This window comes from Colletotrichum phormii (assembly GCF_030913505.1).
Source record: "Colletotrichum phormii strain CBS 102054 chromosome Unknown BDP81scaffold_7, whole genome shotgun sequence".
Lineage (NCBI taxonomy): Eukaryota > Fungi > Ascomycota > Sordariomycetes > Glomerellales > Glomerellaceae > Colletotrichum > Colletotrichum phormii.
In genome coordinates, this window is record NW_026851449.1 from 1,692,911 (window position 1) to 1,709,524 (window position 16,614).

Below are 16,614 nucleotides of genomic sequence, written 5' to 3' on the forward strand. Positions count from 1 at the left end.
AAGAAGAGTTGATTTCCATACTTTTGCCATACATAGCACCTGGGAGGTACCTACTTAGAAACCATAATCGGGGTTCGCATCAGTCAACCGCAAAGAATCCACTCGAGAGGGAGATAAGTGCGTAGGAATAATCACTGCACGAGGCGGTCGATCAGGGTGACTTGAGTATTGTTTGTCTTGAGATCAATTTGACCTTTACGCATCGTGAGCTACTTTGAAGCCGTTCTCTTCGGCCACCTGTTACTGGTAAACGGACCGTCGGCCCAATCTTACGGTAGTGCCGCTTGGACGGCGCGACGACTTTCAATGTTCCGACTGCGCGTCCGTGAAACCTTGACAGCTCTCAGACATCATCAGATTAGATGTACGAACTTACACGCCCCCAGCGTACCCTAAGTAGTAGATTGCGGTCTGGGGCAGTGACGCTTCTGCACCTCACCAAGCCCCGAGAGCACTAAAGGCTTTGCCGCATGTCCTGTGACAGTGCCGACGCGCCTAGATGGATTCTTCAATACCAAAGTGCCGCTTGAACTCCCAAAATCTGTACCCGCGGAACGTTATTGTCGAAATCGGGGACAGTGCCGGTCGGCCTCCAAGGAAAAGGCGAGGCTCACCGGCAGTGGGTGTCTAGCCTCGGTAATTGGATTGCGAGTACTATACGGAGTACCATGAAAGCCTCTCAAGCTACGTCAGGTCCAGATCTTTGAATCAAAAAGAAAGAAGGACTTAACTGGTCGTCGGCTTCGAAACGACCATAAGGTACTCGTAAATGCCATTCTAAAAGTAATGTGCCTTGCTGAACTTTTGTAGACACACTCCACCCGGATATTTTGGAGAGACACATTACAGCAAAAAAAGAGGAATATTATTGACTACCTTGAACGATAAGGACTCTCTTGAAACTGGACAGCACTTTCGTCACGCTTCACGACACCGCCGATTCGGCTCCAAAGATTAGCAATATTGCCTGCCGGGATAATGGGATTTATGACTTCCCAAAATGGCAAAGGCCTCGTGCTAAAGGCCTCGTGCTCGAGTGAAAGGTACGTCTCGCTGTCACATCAGAGCGAGTCAGCTGAAGTCTAGACTCCGGCGAGGGCGTAGCGTGTAGAATCGAGGAATAGTGTGCCCTCGTCACGGGGGAGGGGGCTCCTCACGGGCAAGAAACCGCAGTCTATCCTGATAATCAACTGCCGATAACTGTAACTGGAGTGTGCAAAGGCAGATGCGGATTGGAACATCGTCACACAACGGCTAGTCGGATCTCTGACGGCCCTTGATAAATGCAACCCGCTGATAAGCCTATCCACACAGGAATTACAGCACGTCCCGGACACCAAGTCGACTCTACCGCTGCCACTACAAACAGGATGTTTACGGCAACATGCTCCCACCAATCAGCCAGCGGATAATAATTCTCAAAAGGGCAAGTAAACTGTTCATAGGGTCTGTTGAAAGTCTAGTCCAGACCACGGACTGGCCTGTCGCCGGCCTAAAGTGATCCTCAGCCCTAGGGAAGCTCCGCAAGAGTCTAAACAGACCCAGTTGCATGCGGCGCTCAGTAGGTGCGAAACCGAATCAACTGCCCGGCAGCCCGACTCACCAAGGTTGGGTGCCGATGTGTGGGGGTGCCCCGGACGCCAAGACAACAGTTCTTTGTCCCCTCCCCTCCCCTTCAACCCTCAGTGCCCATCCCACGGGAAGGGTAAGTGACTCCGACCCGTCGGGAGAATCCGAACTAGAGTTCGAGAAGGTCGGGAGAACCCAGGACTCAGGCCGAGGCCAAGATTGGTGCAGCTGTCACCTGAAGAAAGTGCCGTACAAGTTGACGCGTTGCTGGATCACCTCCCGGAGGCCGTGTGCCGGTTCCTAGACCGTTTCATTGCGTCGCCCAGTCTTGTTGACGTTGCTTTCATGGAAAGCTTCGTGTTGGGATTTGGACTGATACTCTGCTCGTGATCATCTAAATTCCAGGCATATCAGCATTCAATGGTAAATGGAAATGTGCAGCAATTTCCCGTCTTCCATTTAGTAACTCCTCCACGTTCGAGAGGTTATAGATCGTAATCCAATGCATGTGGGTGGATGAGCCTTCGCGGGGAAAGCTACCATCTTTGTAAGGTGTGCTACATCTGCACCTACACCTAGAAACGTGTCTATGACGCATATCAACGGGCAGGCCAACCAGTACCACCTCGTGCATCACGACATTGTCTGCCCGGTCAGCAGAACCGTTGAAGCCAAATCAGCCACAAAAGCCATGCAGCCAGAACCCCGGCGGCACGGTGCCGACTAACAAGTCGACGAACTGACGCCAATGCACTTAGGCCATCAAACAGCATGTATGGATCAAATCAATAAACCACGCGATTTTGGACCGTCGTCTCTTTGAAGATAAATAAGGGCTCGAGTTTGATCAGAAGGACTAGATTGCAAGTGAAGGCTAAACTATTCGGTATGTAATACTAAGCGGATCAACCGGAGCTTACGGTTAGCGTAGCGTATGTCACCACGCAGGGGAATCAGGGACGTTCCTGGTATCTCCCACGAGATGCTACCGTTGCACACAAAGGGTTTGGAATACGATTATTCCAACGCTTATGTGGGATGTTGATAACCCCAAAGATGGGCGACCGAGAAACTCACGTCCGGGCCGCATGCCATAGATTTAGATCCAGGACCACATCGGTTGATGTATCAATCGCCGCTAACAGGAGCTATGACACTCACTCCTCACGAGCAGTCCAAACACTCGATTGGCTCGCAACATCTCCACTGCAGAGCTTAGGCCCAGTACCGTCTCTTTGAATGATCCCGTTTGGGGCTTAAAGTTTCCCCCGGTGTACAGAAACGGGCTGCTAGGAGAGATGGAAACCTCACAAGTGTGGGATGAGGGTGCCACGCATTCTGCCCGGCAGGCATCGCTGAATCCCTCGCGAAATTCTCTTTTTGTTGAGGGTAGAAGACGAAACAATAGTGGACGTTCACTATTACTAGCTTCTCCAAAGGCTTTAGGCGGTCCTTCTGCAGCTTGCTACCGTGATACCCTGCGAAGTTTGTAGCCCCTTGGGGTGACAATCGTCTCAAGTATGCTGCAGTTGCTGGCTGCCGCGAATAATTCAAGCATCGGCCTCGAGCAATGTTCGGATATCAAGTAACACTGTGGACTTCGACCGTCGAGGATGTTAATTAGTCGAGGTTGAAGGCGATGCCGGGCACCATGCGCGCCGACTTGCGCTATGGCAGCACAGTAGAAAAGCTCACATTGGCAATTCTTGGCCTTGGCAGCCGCAAGCTCTTTACATCGAGCACGCCCAGTCTGATGGTCACTTGCTTGGAAAAAGCTACGAGGATGACGGTGCCAGCAAAGCGGTAAGCTCATCTGAAAACATCAACAGGCCAGACTGAATATTCGACCGAAGTAGTCCAAACCCAAAACCGAGTCATACCACCGTCGTAAGGCTTCCTTCAGAACCTTATCCACGAATGGCAGTCCAACCCTATTGCACAAGAGCCCAGCGGCAACGCCTCAAACCTTAAGCCTCCCTACATGTGCACTCGACCGCACCTTGCCTTCGTCAGTCTGAAATCTACTTATACTAAGGCACGCCAGCTGATACATTTCAGGGCCCATTGGTCTCAGGATCTCACCATTCAGCACATGTCACCAAGCGTTGATATTGAAGGATACCGGCATCGAAACGAGGTCAGAGGTCCTCCTTCACCGTGACACTCCTTTGGCGAATTCCCCCTTCGAGATGGACAGTATCGGATCGACAGCCAGCGAGACGTCGAGTAGCCCGAGACACGAGATCCGCCCCGAGCAGATCATCAGCCTCATTATCGCACCGATATCGTCTTGCCTCCTGGCATATCTACTTCGTGAGGGAATCGTTGTTGCTAGGTTATCGACAAGGTCTAATGGCTTGCAAGGTCACCAGTGGTCCGCGATCAAAGATTGGCGCCCGTTGCCATGGACAAGATGGCGTAAGGGGCGACACGCCGAGAAGAATCTGGGGCATTTTGGGCTGACAGGACTTGTTGCAGTTGTGTTATTCATCTACCTCTTCTCATGCCTATTCATTTTCGGATCATGGGTATTCCAGCTCTTGTTTCTGGATGAGCTTCGAATGGATTTCATACCATGTTCAGCTGCGGGCATGTTGTGCCTGACTGCTTACGTCGTAATCAAAGTAAGTTGCAAATCAATTCCGTCGTTGGTGGCACTGCTAATCTCATAAAAGGCTGTAAGTTTAATGGTCCTCCGTCTCCAACGGTCAAATCTTGGCCGATCTGACTCTCCAATCAGCTCGTCTACCTCTTCATGGTTGATAAAGCGGTAAAACTCTACCCCAGTAACCCCCCGATCTCAATCCCGGCTAACACTTTGACCAGCATGTTATCCGAGGCACTACCAAGTCTCGTCTCAAGTCCAAATTATATGTATTTAATTCGTTTGTCATGCTGGGTATGTCCATGTTCCAAGCCCAGTTACCAAACCATCCTTGACTGACCACTATCAGCTGTATACGGCATTATAGCAACGTTCAACTTTGTTTCGTGAGTGTCCTCATGATCTGTCCCCGGCACTTACACTGACAACTGCTGCGCTACTAGTCGAGGCTCCCGGTACGACAAGGAGAATGATGTATGCATCACCGAGCTAGAGCGCACCATCCTGTTGCCCGTCATTTTCTTTGACGCTGTTATCAACGTGTATCTGACATCTCTATTCTTGTTTCCACTCTTAAGTAAGTCATGTTATTTCCTCAGCTTCACTAAATAGGCCCTAATACTCGATCACTAGGACTACGCTCGATTCAAATATCGATGATGAAGCCGTGGACGATGCATGAGAATACGCTTCACTTCTCCCGGGTTCCGCCTAACGTGAGGCTACGGAGACTCGCGTTACGAACTTTCGCTGGTGTTCTCGGCACATTGGCTATCAGTATTGCGTAAGAAGATCTAAATGAGAGTGCAAAATTGTTGATTTGGCTAACCTTAATTTCTGATAGCAACCTGTCAGTATTGGTGGCTCTGGAAGGCGAGATAGTTTGGCTGTGCCTCACTTGTTGCAACACAGACAGTAAGTTTACTCTCAATCTTACCCTTCGTACCTTACTTCCTGCTCTCCGGGGTCGTACTACATTCTTTCTTGTCAGGCTCTAACTTTTTCTTAGTTCTCTTCACTGCGTTTGTCATCCATTGGATCAACTCCAGCGGCAAAGCTGCACCGAAGTCTAATGTTGAAGTTGTTCCTACCCCAATCCCGCCGCCACCATCAATGAAGCTCGGCGAAAAGGAAACTGTTACCTTTACTGAAGTATTTGATCAACGACAAAAGTCTTACGACGATCATTATCACAAGCCATAGTCTTATTCTCGTTCTGGTCATGGTATGGTTGGGCACCGTTCCTGAGGAGAACGCACCTATATGTAGCCACCGGACCTCTTTATGGAAACGGCCTTGTATCGAACATATGATTCCCCCCATGGATAAGCGTATTGTCTTCTCAACCCTCGGTGGCGCTAGAGGGAAAAGCATTGCATAAAGTATTTGGTTGCCATTCACTACATGTATTTATCCAGCGTGCTCACGAGAAGGTCATGTTATTGTATCAACCAACGTTCAAAACCTTTCCTTCCAAAAAATTAACCATCAAAAAAAACCCTTGTCTCTGCTTGTGTCTGCTCGACAATATTACTAGTCATGGCATAAGAGCGCTGCTCTTCTTACCAGGCTGCAAGAATTCAGTCTCGGGACTGCGATCTAGGCAGCAACAGCTTACGCGTCGTTCAACGGGTGACGTGGAATTCTCTAGCCAACTACGCGCTTAAATGAAAGAATTGTACGAAGCAAACGTTCAAGCAGATTTTGATTCTCTTTGGTTGCCTGGACTGCCAAGTTCAAGAGGACGAGTCCGGCATCGTCAGTCAGACTAGGTTGCTGCATTCGCACCTTCATGCCGTATATCTGATGCACTATATCAAACTTACTTTGAGGATGCCGCCGGCAAATCTGAGCTGAGTGTAAGCAGCACACTGTGACAGCCCCGAGGCTTCCCTGCCGCCAAGAACACCTCGTTCTTGATCACTGGTCGCGAAAGGCCGTGTATTCTGCCCGATAAGCGACCGAGTTACCCTCAAAGCAATGTCGCACACCCTCTACGCCACCGCTGCCATTGTATCCTTTACAGCCGTGGTTTTGCTTTCAGCGCAGTTCTCTTCCCGAGCCGACCCCCCCAGCCGGTCGGTAGAGACCATGCCGGTCGAAGCAGCGTCGTCAGCATTGGACGCCGGGCATAGCCAAAGACGCTGTCGATGCGCGGAAAGACGAGCAGAATACCAGTTGCGCAAAGGACTGAAACGCGAAGAACGCCTTGTCGCCTCGTTCAACGACGCAGGGCGGCTTCTCCTCAACCGCCGCACGGCATTCGGCGTCGGTCACTGGACCACAGTATACGGGTATCCAAGCACTGGTGGATGTTATACACTGAAGTGCGACGGCGTGGAACTCGACTTTCTAGGCCTGAGCCGCTTTGAGCCCACGTTTAGGTCAGGGGATCCGGAAGAGGAGGATGCGCACTGCGCAAGGATGATGAAGCTTGGACCAAACTGGTGGAAGAGCCTGACGCATTATCTAGTCAACCAATTTTTTGGAAATCCCACGTGGGAAGATGCTGTTGTCATTGCTGGTTATCCAGCCTCGGGTGGTCTCTGGCTGTTGAAGACTACCAGGGCAGAGGCAGCCAACGCCGGTGCTGCAAGAATCCACAATGCGAGGGGCATGGGGGAACGATGCCTGCTGATCGAAACTTGTGGTGGGATATTTTACAAAGAAAGCGAAAAGATTCCAGAGCTCGTCGTTGTGATACTGGGCCTATACTAGACGTAGGGGCATACGGTCAATGCAATTCACTGAATTCGGCGGCATGGTAGTATCAACTGTGATGAACGAAGTTGACATGGTGTCAATCTGAGTAGTTCTTTGAGTTTGGCCTATCCATTTGCCTGTTTTGAGAAATTGAGTTCTGGGGTTGAGACGCAGGCCGGCTTGTCGACTGACAGATATCCCCCGATGGTATGACCGTGACCTGGAGAGATCTTTTCCGCTGGTTTGACCACTGCTGGATATACCACTAAAGCGTGAAAAGGCACATTGGTGAAGCACCTATCTATATGATAAAGGGGTCAATAGTATCTCAAATATCAAGCAGTTTACCTCCAACATCTATGCAAACCGTGTGGAAAGGACACAAGACACTGTGACAACATCGAGTGAAAGCTCCATGTCTGTGCGATACAATGACCAAGCTCTATTTTTATCAAAGCAACTACTACTGCGACATTCTTGTCATTGTTGTCGGGTAGTTCAAATGACTAAGGCAGCAACCAACAGTCCATACCATGCTCCTAGACCAAGCATAAGTAATCTCCTAGCGCGACCCATCCAGACAGCCAGCCAGGCGGGTGTTGACTGCATAACTCGGCGAAACAGGCATCAGTCGGCGTTTTTCTAGAAAACCAGGGGAGTGACCGACTCGCCCTCATGATTAAAGTTTCAATTTCCCGAGATAACCTGCGGCCAGCCATCCGCCAGAAATGACCTTGAATGTCCTTACTGCCCCTCTACAAATATTGCTCAAACCGTCGTAAGTTAGAGTTGAGATGCCACATATCCAAACAGGTGTACTGTACTCCTTATTAATCGCCTCTTACTTCTACGTTACCGTCAGGTTCGTAGCCCGGGCTGTCGAGTACTACCGAATTATGACGATCATACCATCTTCAGAGGGCTATGATGACGACGATGGCGGCAGTTGTTCTCGCTGTTCCTACTGCCGCGGCTACAAGGACGAAACAACACCTGAACAGAAGTACAGAACCTCGTTCGGGCTAAGATCTGGCACTGTGGTACGAGGATGGCCAAGTCATGGCGGAATTTTTTTTCTGAACGACTGCCTCGGCGTGGACCTCGAGTTCCTTCGCCTCGACCGTTTCGAACCTACGTTGAGATCAGAGGACCAGGCGGAAGAAGATGCGCACTGCCAGAGGATGCGCATGCTTGGTGCAGTGTGTTTTGAAAGCGAATACCCCCACGAACTGGAAGATTATTCAAACTTTGGCGACTACCCGATAACGTCTCGAAGAAGCGATCATGTCATTGCCGGGTATCCAGCAACGGGGGGCGTCTGGGTTCTCCGGACCTTCGAGGAGGACGGTCTGAAGATGGGACTTGGTCGAATCAAGAACGCCAGCGATATGGAAGAGAGGTGCAGGGTCATTCAGAGACTTGGAGGGGTATTTTATGAAGACCCTTTCGAACCACCCGAACTGGATCTTCGACATGAGTTTCCGGACCCGAAGAGAAAAGGGACTGTGATACACCACATGATACCCCAGACGGTTCTAGAGGAGTTGAAGTTGGAAATACGCCAAAAATCACAAGAAGTCAAAGCAGACTACGATTAATGAGTTGCATTTATTTGTTTGGAATTTCTCCTCTGCACGAGGTATTCGGGCCATTAACACGTGGATTGGGAGGCAGAAAAGCCAAGACTCGGCCCAGCCAGAGCACAGGCGATCTTGCCAAGCAACCAGTTCAACTGGGCCTCTTTGGCCGTAAAGGGCCGACGGTCGATCTATGGATACATAAGCTTACAATTGAGTTGATTTCAGTTGTAGCGGAGAAGATGGCAACTAGAAAAACTGCTCATAAAGACATGCACTGTTTTTGAGGCGGGTGGAAGTGAAATGCCACCCACCTGTGGAGGGAGCGAGAGTCTAAACTCTGTCGGGGTAAACGGGTTTCTACTCGTACCTAGTCGTATTCCATCAAGCTGGATTGGCTAGACCCCGTATTACAGGAACGCTAACTAACACATGTCACATTGGCAATTGCTTTGCATCCATCAACTCTTGTTGGTATTCCTTTCACAGGGAATTTGGTTCGAACCGTAGGGTCCTGGGGGTGACGAAGTATCAATATCTCTGTATTGATTGATTCTGCGTAAGGAGTAGAAGGGAGATTCCAACCGGAGGTTGGGTGGGTAGTCGAGGTCTAAGTGTACCCCCTCGAGGTGGCCCATGCTCTGCCCCTACTCGCGGCCGAATTGGACTTCCAATCCGACAACTCTCCTACTTTTTCTACCTACATGTACCCTATCGCCTGATGCTGACTTTAGAGGCTATAATCTCCAATGCAGCTCCCAAAGCTTCCGGCGAAAGCCGCATACATCCATCTTCGAAACCCAGCAAGGCGTAACGCCCTGAGTCTGGAGCTACTCGAAGATCTCCGCACGCAGCTCCTCGCGCACCTTACGTCACCATCATCCGGCAGAGTTCTAACGCTTCCTCCCTTCAGACCCTCGATCTTGCGGGAGCTCGAAAAGGCAAGCTCCGCGTCTGACTCGGGGGACAGGTGCTCGTCAGGGTACAGCTGGCTCGTCGATGCCGCAGAATGGAACCGAGAGCGAGCCGGGCTACCGAACGTACTCGTCCTCCGCAGCAGCCCGGGACCAGTCTTTTCCTCGGGCCACGACCTCAAACAACTCGCCTCGCTCTCGCGTGTCGAGGTGAAGCGCACGTTTGCCCTCTGCGCCGAAGTCATGTCTCTCATTCGCCAGAGCCCGGCGCCCGTCATCTGTCCCATTCATGGCCTCGCGACGGCCGCCGGGCTGCAGCTCGCGCTGTCGACAGATTACCCCATCGCCCTATCCACCACCAAGTTCCAGCTGCCCGGCGCTAGCATAGGGTTACCGTGCACGAGTCCCGTAACGGCGGTATCCCGGCACCTACCACCGGGCCAAGCGTACCGACTTCTTCTCACCGCCGAAGCGGTCACCGCTGACGAGATGCGGAGTGCCGTCGATGTAGTACCGACGCCTGAGCATGCGGAGTCCACGGACACGGCGGCCGCCGCCTTCGAGGGTCGTGTTTCGGAGGTGGTGGAGAGACTTGCGGGGTCAGCGGGTCAGCCGATGGCCCTCGGTAAATGGGGTTTTTGGACACAGCTCGGCATCAAGGGTGACGATACTGATGGTAGAGGAGGTGATGGTTATGAGGATGCGGTAAGCTGGGCCGCACGAATCATGGCGCTTCATGCGAGGAGTGCTGATGCCCGAGAAGGCATTGCATCCTTCACGGAGAAACGCAAGCCGCAACGGCAGATTTGAAGACCTGGATAACTGGCCGGGGCCGGATATGTTTGGCCGTAAAGACGGCTCCGCCCCGGTTCACTCTGTGGAATCACCCCATCCGGGACCGCCGGGGCCCACTTGATGAGAAAATTCTGTTTGATGATCTCGATGTTTGCAACTCTGCATGACATACTAAAAAATCTTGACCACTCGCTTCCAAGTGCAAAAGAATGACCAACGTAGGGCTCGAACCCACAACCCCCAGATGACCACAACTCATGAATGAGATGATAGAAGTCTGATGCGCTACCATTGCGCCAGCCGGCCGATATCCACGATTTAAACTGATGCTGAGATCGAGCTCCTGTGGAGTTGTTGATTCGGAGCTCCAAATGGACCTAGGTTTTACCGACTTCACGATTTTGAGCATCGCCACCCCACAGCCCCACCACCACTTGAGCCTCAGAACATAAAGTACCTGACTCTTCGTATTCCATCATTCTTGTTGGGCAGCGATTATCAGGTAGGGGGTCAATGGGATGTATTGATGAGTATGAAGAACGAGTGGCTATGGGAATATCCCGACTATCTATAACTATAGTGAGTGGAAGACCCTTTATACTGGCATATCCTTGGCAAACTTAGTCATGCTTGTGTAAGACCATATTGTTTCATAGGCATAGTGTGACAATCGTTGTAACGAGTGTACTGGGATGGGCCTGACAATTCTTTACCAATTTTTGCGTTGAGTTCCGCAGTAGACACATCTCAAGTGAAACCGTCCAGCATTTCGACTTGGATAAACATCAATTCGCATAGAATTACTGCCTAGTCCGAGGAACTCGTCCCGACTGCCTCTCTAAGCATGATGGGCTGTGTGTGCTTGCCGTCGTCAAAAGTCTGTCTCCCAATTTCCTTGAAGCCGTACTTTCTATACAGAATAGCCCCGGCGTTACTAGCCTCAAGAACCGTAGGCACAGCTTCCTCTTCGCTACGGTCCAGGCCCCATTGAATCAATTCCCTTCCAATACCGCGACCTCGAGCGCCTGGAGATACACCAAGCCAACAAAGACGCCATCGCTCAGTTGGATACATGCTCTGGGCTTTGTTCAGCTGACCCATTAACTCTCTGACCTTAGTAGTAGTAGTAGTAGTGGTGTTTTACATCATCAGGGACAGGTGCCCAGCTATCTATGTAACTAAGCTCCGATCAACCAGAGCGCCCTTTGGGCATATGATGTGCCGTGCCGCCATTATAGCGTACGACAAGTCAGGCAGTCTATAATGTACACTTTTCTTCTCGTGCCTAGAGCAGTGGAGTTTAGTATCTAATCCCCAGGGTCCGTTCAGTTCCAAAAAGCACGCCAGCAGGGGGTCCCTGACTCGGCAGAAGCGAATGGGTCTCTAGCAGCCCTACGCCGTCCACAGACGGCGTTGCCGCAACAAGTAACCGGCCCTCGGAGGCATATTTGCCTACGCGAGCATTTTTCTGTTTTCTTATATTTTCTTATATAGAAGATAAAGGAGGAAGGAAGAGAGAGGGGTGTGGTAAGGCCGGGGCCTCAAGGCGTCGGTGGGTGTGTGAGAGAGTTGTGAGGCGCGGGATCTCGGGCTCGCTATCTTTGCAGAGAGTGAGCCTCATAGTAGCGCGTCACACGCTCGAACTTCTCAAAGGCACCCGGGTCTCTGACCAGGGCGTACCAATAGGCTTCGGCCAAACTCTCTGACCTTATTGGCAGGCAAAGATCCGACTAGGAGCCGATACCAGTATTCCAAGACCACCTGTAGCATCATGAATCATGCAAGCACAAATTAGTAAATCTAATAATGCTGATATAATTGAGTTGAGACTGACGTTTTCGTAGGCTATTGACCTGCCACGACTTTGCATTCTCGGTAATTCCATGACGTTGCCATATGCCGAGGCCAACATATCGGCCCTTTCCAGTCTCGGAAACATCTCTAGCAACATTTATCACGGTACCGGCTTTCGCCATCTCATACTTGAGAATGAGTCGCCATATCACACGAACATTCTCAATTTTGTCATCGTGACGCTTGGTGAACAGCATTGAGAAAGCCGGGTCATCGACCCAAATCCGGCACGCGAGTTCGATTAGCTGGTCTAATTGGATGGGTGAGACATCTCGGAGCACTGTTGTCGATGCCATTACGTGAGATCTCTGCTGGAGAAGTCTCAAGTCAGAAGAAAAGAGTGTGCCCAATTGTCGTCATGCATCAACTCCGAGAGTCGGGGATCTCTAAATGTTGGTGAGGGGAACATCATGCAATGTTTTGTGTGTGGCCTGTTTGTTTAGCCCCGATGCGACTTGCTTAGCTTATCAATCTCATCGAGACGATCTATTGGTAGTTCGTTCTGCCGGAGGGTCTACGCGGCAACTAATATCAGTCTACCAAAGTCCTTTTCTGCTCGGGTTTCTTGGTACTGGACGTTCAAAATTTTAAACCCGAGTGTATGCCAGTGAGAGCGTCATTGCGACGTTCGAGTTTGATTGGCTAAGTCTGACTTTACTTCTCAGTCATCCAAGGGATTGCAGAAGTTGCGCATCGGGACACAGTGTTTGCTGAAGCCTATGATCTTTTCCAAGGCTCGAGTTGTGTCTGTTGGTATCACAGGCGTGATACATTTCCTCATGAGGGTGTATCTTCGGCAACAATCACGTCGACGTCCGTGATAATTGCTGTTGTTGTTATTGTTACTTCCTATTTACATTGTGGGTTTTTACTATATTTAGCGGATATCCTAGCCGACGGTTTGGCTATGCGGATGATATAGGGTTAGTAGCTACTAGCCCGTCGCTAGAAGGAAATGCTATAGCCCTAGGCCAAAAGATCACTCATATCCTTAACTAGGGCACTGATAACAAGGTTGCTTTTGACCCAGCTAAGTGTGAGGCAGTCCACTTCAGCAGGAAATATAACCAGACAAAAGACCTACCAGATATACAGGCGACGGGCCTAACTATTAAGGCCTCAACTAAGCCTGTACGATGGCTAGGAGTCTGGTTCGACAAGAGACTCACCTTCCGTCACCATGTCGAAACTAAGGTGGCAGCGGCAAAGAAGGTAGCCCAGTTCCTACGGCACCTAACAAATACCAAAGGGGGACTCCCAGCAGCCGCAGTACGACAAGCGGTTATTGCCTGTGTCCTTCCAACAGCCTTATATGGAGTTGAGACCTGGTATGCGGGCCTAACCAAACCAGCCCTAAACAGCGGCACCAATACTAGCAGTAGCACTGCTTTACAGATACCTACAGTTGGTACAGGACAGAAGGGCCTGGCACGTAGACTTAGCAAAGTTATTACAGCAGCAGCAAGGGCTATCCTGCCTGTCTGGAGAACCACACCGACCAGTAGCCTCATCCGAGACGCTGGCCTTCCCACAGCAGAGGTAGCCCTCGAAGCAGCGCGACTACGCTTCGCTATACGCCTGCAGAAGGTTGACCAACAGCATCCCTTGGTCCCAAGGCTGCTGCAGTCAGGGCGGCAACAGACCAGGCTTCAAAGAACAGCTGGCCTTTTACCTAAGTGTCCAAGGCCAGCGCTCCTACAGCCGCAATACCTCCCAGGGTCCTATGACCCTATAGTTACACAGACGAAGGAAGTAGCAGCTAGGATCTTCCAGGCCTGGCTAAAGACTGTGCCAGGTCAGCATACAGTCGTATACTCAGACGGCTCCAAAGCTCCTGACGGGGCTACAGGGTTCGGCTTTGTTATCTACCGCAACAATAAACGTATAGCCCAGGGCTGCGGCCGTCTCGGCTTAGCAGAAGTGTTTGATGGTGAGGCGGAGGGGGCGAGGGCTGGGCTCCGACGGGCCCTTCAGACCTCCCAAGGCCAGCCTATACACATCTGCATCGACAATACCAGCGTTATTCAGGGGATTCGCGGTAAGGTCCCAGACTCCTCACAAGCGGCCTTCCTTGAGATCCAGGAGGTAGCTAGGATACACGATATACAAACCCATTGGTCTCCTGGGCACCAAGGTATTAAAGGAAACGAAGAAGCAGACAGCCTAGCTAAGGAGGGAACAACTCTACCAGTCCTTAGGGGCCAACTAGCTACTCTATCAGGTATCAAGTGGCTTGCTAAAGAGCGGCCAAGACGCCAATATAGACGATGGTGGAAACAAGAGGCAACTCCCCGCTATACCCAACTAGGGCTCAAGGCTACCCTTGCTTGCCCTCCTGAACTTGGCCTCCCTAGGGCTGCCCTTCATCACCTCCTCGCGGCACGGTCAGGCCACGGGGACTTTAAACAATATCACCAACGCTTTAACCACACAGAAGCACTACTCACCTGCTCCTGTGGATGGGTTAAGGAGGCAGACCATCTAGTCTACTGCCGAAAGACCCTACTGAGGAGGCAACAGTGGCCCACCCTCTACCCCTACAGCCGCCAGGAGCCCGTAGGACCTATAGGGTCCCTCGATCGCTACTTCAAGGGGCTAATCACTGACTCTGAAGGCTTCCAGGCCTTCCTCTGCGTGACAGACTTCTTCCAGAAGATCTGCCCGCGGTACTAGGAGATAGGTCATAACCTATCCTCCAAACGACAAACTACCTCTATTAAGAAACCAGATGGTTATAACGGAACTAGGGCACCAGTGGGAACTAGGGATGGATAGAACACATAGTAGCTCACGAGCAAGATTCGGAGGACGTCAGGATACGGCGTGTACTATATAGTATATAGCTGGAGCCTGCGACCCTTCACGCCACATAGCCTCCGGGAAGTCTGCCGCAAGGGCGGCTGCGCCCTTGCCGCCATGGCGTTAAATAGAACAACAACAACAACATTTACATTGTGGGTAGGGGTCAGTCGAAGTAGGTGGTGACGGCCTGGGTGGTTGCCCCACCTTAACCGGCCGTGGTGACTAAGCCAGTTGTCCCACTTCGCCCAGGGCAGGCGCCAGCCAGCCCACGATACCTGCCCATTGCTCTTTATCAGCCTTGCTGTTCCGACAGTTTCTATCTATGGTCGTTGATGACACCAGGATGGATCATCATCGAAAAGTTACGTGGGGTAGCATAGGAAGTAGGATGAAAAGTTCTAGGCATCTAAATTATTCATCCTTCGTCTGGATCATTTCAATGCCATTTGAATGCGCAAAGGGACGGTTGTGGCCGACTCACTCCTTGAAGGAACAGTCAATGCGACCAGCCACGTTGGCGCGACATCGAACAACGCCATCGCCGCCACAGACCCGGAAAAGAAATGAGACTGTAAATTCAAGAGATCCTCAAGGAACAAGGGATGCCGTTGTTTGAGCACCAAAACATTGCCTCAGCTCCTGAGCTCATCTATAATATCTTCAAACTTCCCACTTTCCGTCCGATTGACTTAAACCTGAATTCTTCAGAGCTTCATTTTTCATGACCTTCTCTTGATCACTATTGATATTCTTTTCAAATTCACACTCATTTGCACTTCAAAATGTTTCACAGCGCGGGATTCATCGCTTTAATCCTCCCTCTCATCGCAGCGCGCGTGACTAGGGACACTTCTTTGGCAGGTCGGGCAACCTACCCGTTCAACAACCTCGTAGCTTACGGCGATGAACTCAGCGACAACGGCAACGGCTCTTTCGCGCACGGGATCACTGGTGATCCAGCCAATGTCTACGGCTTCGGAACATGGATAAACGGCCCGGTCGCCGTGTCCTACCTCTCCGATCTCCTCCGAGTTCCGCTGACGGACTATGCATTCGGCGGTTGCTGCGGCGGAGGCGATTTTGGGGCGACCTTTGACAACACGTACACCAAGTCTAAGGCTGGGGCGACAGACATGATTGGACAAGTTTCCAACTACACCGGTCGAGGCGCCCCGGGTATTCGCTCCTCTCTGCAGTTCCTCTGGTTCGGCGAGAATGACCTTAGCATGCATACCGACGCCTTTTGGCTGGGGGATCCAAAGAACGTGCAGTTCGCAAACGACGCGGTAGCCAAGATCACGGCGCAGGTTAAGACCCTCATCGACAAGGGGGCACCGTACGTCATGGTTGCCAATATCTACCCGAAGCATCTTGCCCCGGTGACGCCCAAATATCTCTGCGGTACCAATGCCGACTGCGTCAAGACCTGGGGCCAGGTAATCCAGCAAGCAAACTCGGCTATACAGAAGAGCTTTGGGCAATTCGGCAAGAAAGTCATCTACTATGACGTGTTTAGCTTCATGATTCAAATTTTGGCGAACCCTAAGGCATATGGTTTCCCGAAGCCCCTGAACCTTTTCTGTGATGGAGATGAGACGGCTCAGTGGACGGACTGCATGATTGACGGACACGCCAACGAATACTTCTGGATGAACTTTATTCAACCAACGACTGCTGGACACAAGCTGATTGCTCAGGACATGAAGAAGACCATCGATGCGCACTTCACCTGAGGACCGGGCCGTCAACAACGTTGATATGGCCTTTTCTACAGAGGCACCAGAACCTCACTGGA

General features: G+C 51.2%; 5 protein-coding genes and 1 non-coding gene across 6 annotated transcripts; 5 read left to right on the forward strand and 1 right to left on the reverse strand.

The window, feature by feature from the left end:
• Positions 1-3,301: 3,301 nt before the first annotated feature.
• Positions 3,302-5,674, forward strand: BDP81DRAFT_405456 (uncharacterized protein). The gene is made up of 11 exons (XM_060588935.1): positions 3,302-3,577; positions 3,628-3,882; positions 3,934-3,987; positions 4,048-4,193; positions 4,310-4,339; positions 4,396-4,468; positions 4,524-4,560; positions 4,618-4,751; positions 4,808-4,958; positions 5,019-5,089; positions 5,184-5,674. Exons 2-11 carry the CDS (start codon positions 3,759-3,761, stop codon positions 5,375-5,377), a joined length of 1,014 nt encoding a protein of 337 aa, XP_060447062.1. The 5' UTR covers positions 3,302-3,577; positions 3,628-3,758; the 3' UTR covers positions 5,378-5,674.
• Positions 5,675-5,870: 196 nt separating this feature from the next.
• Positions 5,871-7,276, forward strand: BDP81DRAFT_425018 (uncharacterized protein). Its single transcript, XM_060590179.1, has one exon. The coding sequence runs from the start codon at positions 6,155-6,157 to the stop codon at positions 6,890-6,892; it is 738 nt and encodes a 245-aa protein (XP_060447063.1). The 5' UTR covers positions 5,871-6,154; the 3' UTR covers positions 6,893-7,276.
• A 279-nt stretch (positions 7,277-7,555) lies between these two features.
• BDP81DRAFT_425019 (uncharacterized protein) lies at positions 7,556-8,730 on the forward strand. The gene has a single exon (XM_060590180.1). It carries the CDS (start codon positions 7,672-7,674, stop codon positions 8,473-8,475), a length of 804 nt encoding a protein of 267 aa, XP_060447064.1. The 5' UTR covers positions 7,556-7,671; the 3' UTR covers positions 8,476-8,730.
• A 388-nt stretch (positions 8,731-9,118) lies between these two features.
• Positions 9,119-10,451, forward strand: BDP81DRAFT_425020 (enoyl-CoA hydratase/isomerase). The gene has a single exon (XM_060590181.1). The coding sequence runs from the start codon at positions 9,204-9,206 to the stop codon at positions 10,176-10,178; it is 975 nt and encodes a 324-aa protein (XP_060447065.1). The 5' UTR covers positions 9,119-9,203; the 3' UTR covers positions 10,179-10,451.
• Positions 10,374-10,469, reverse strand: BDP81DRAFT_t134. The gene has a single exon. It is a non-coding gene; the product is annotated as a tRNA-Arg (tRNA).
• Positions 10,470-15,601: 5,132 nt separating this feature from the next.
• BDP81DRAFT_315714 (uncharacterized protein) lies at positions 15,602-16,552 on the forward strand (the record flags this gene model as incomplete). Its single annotated transcript, XM_060584106.1, has 1 exon — positions 15,602-16,552. One exon carries the CDS (start codon positions 15,602-15,604, stop codon positions 16,550-16,552), a length of 951 nt encoding a protein of 316 aa, XP_060447066.1.
• Between the last annotated feature and the right edge of the window lie 62 nt (positions 16,553-16,614).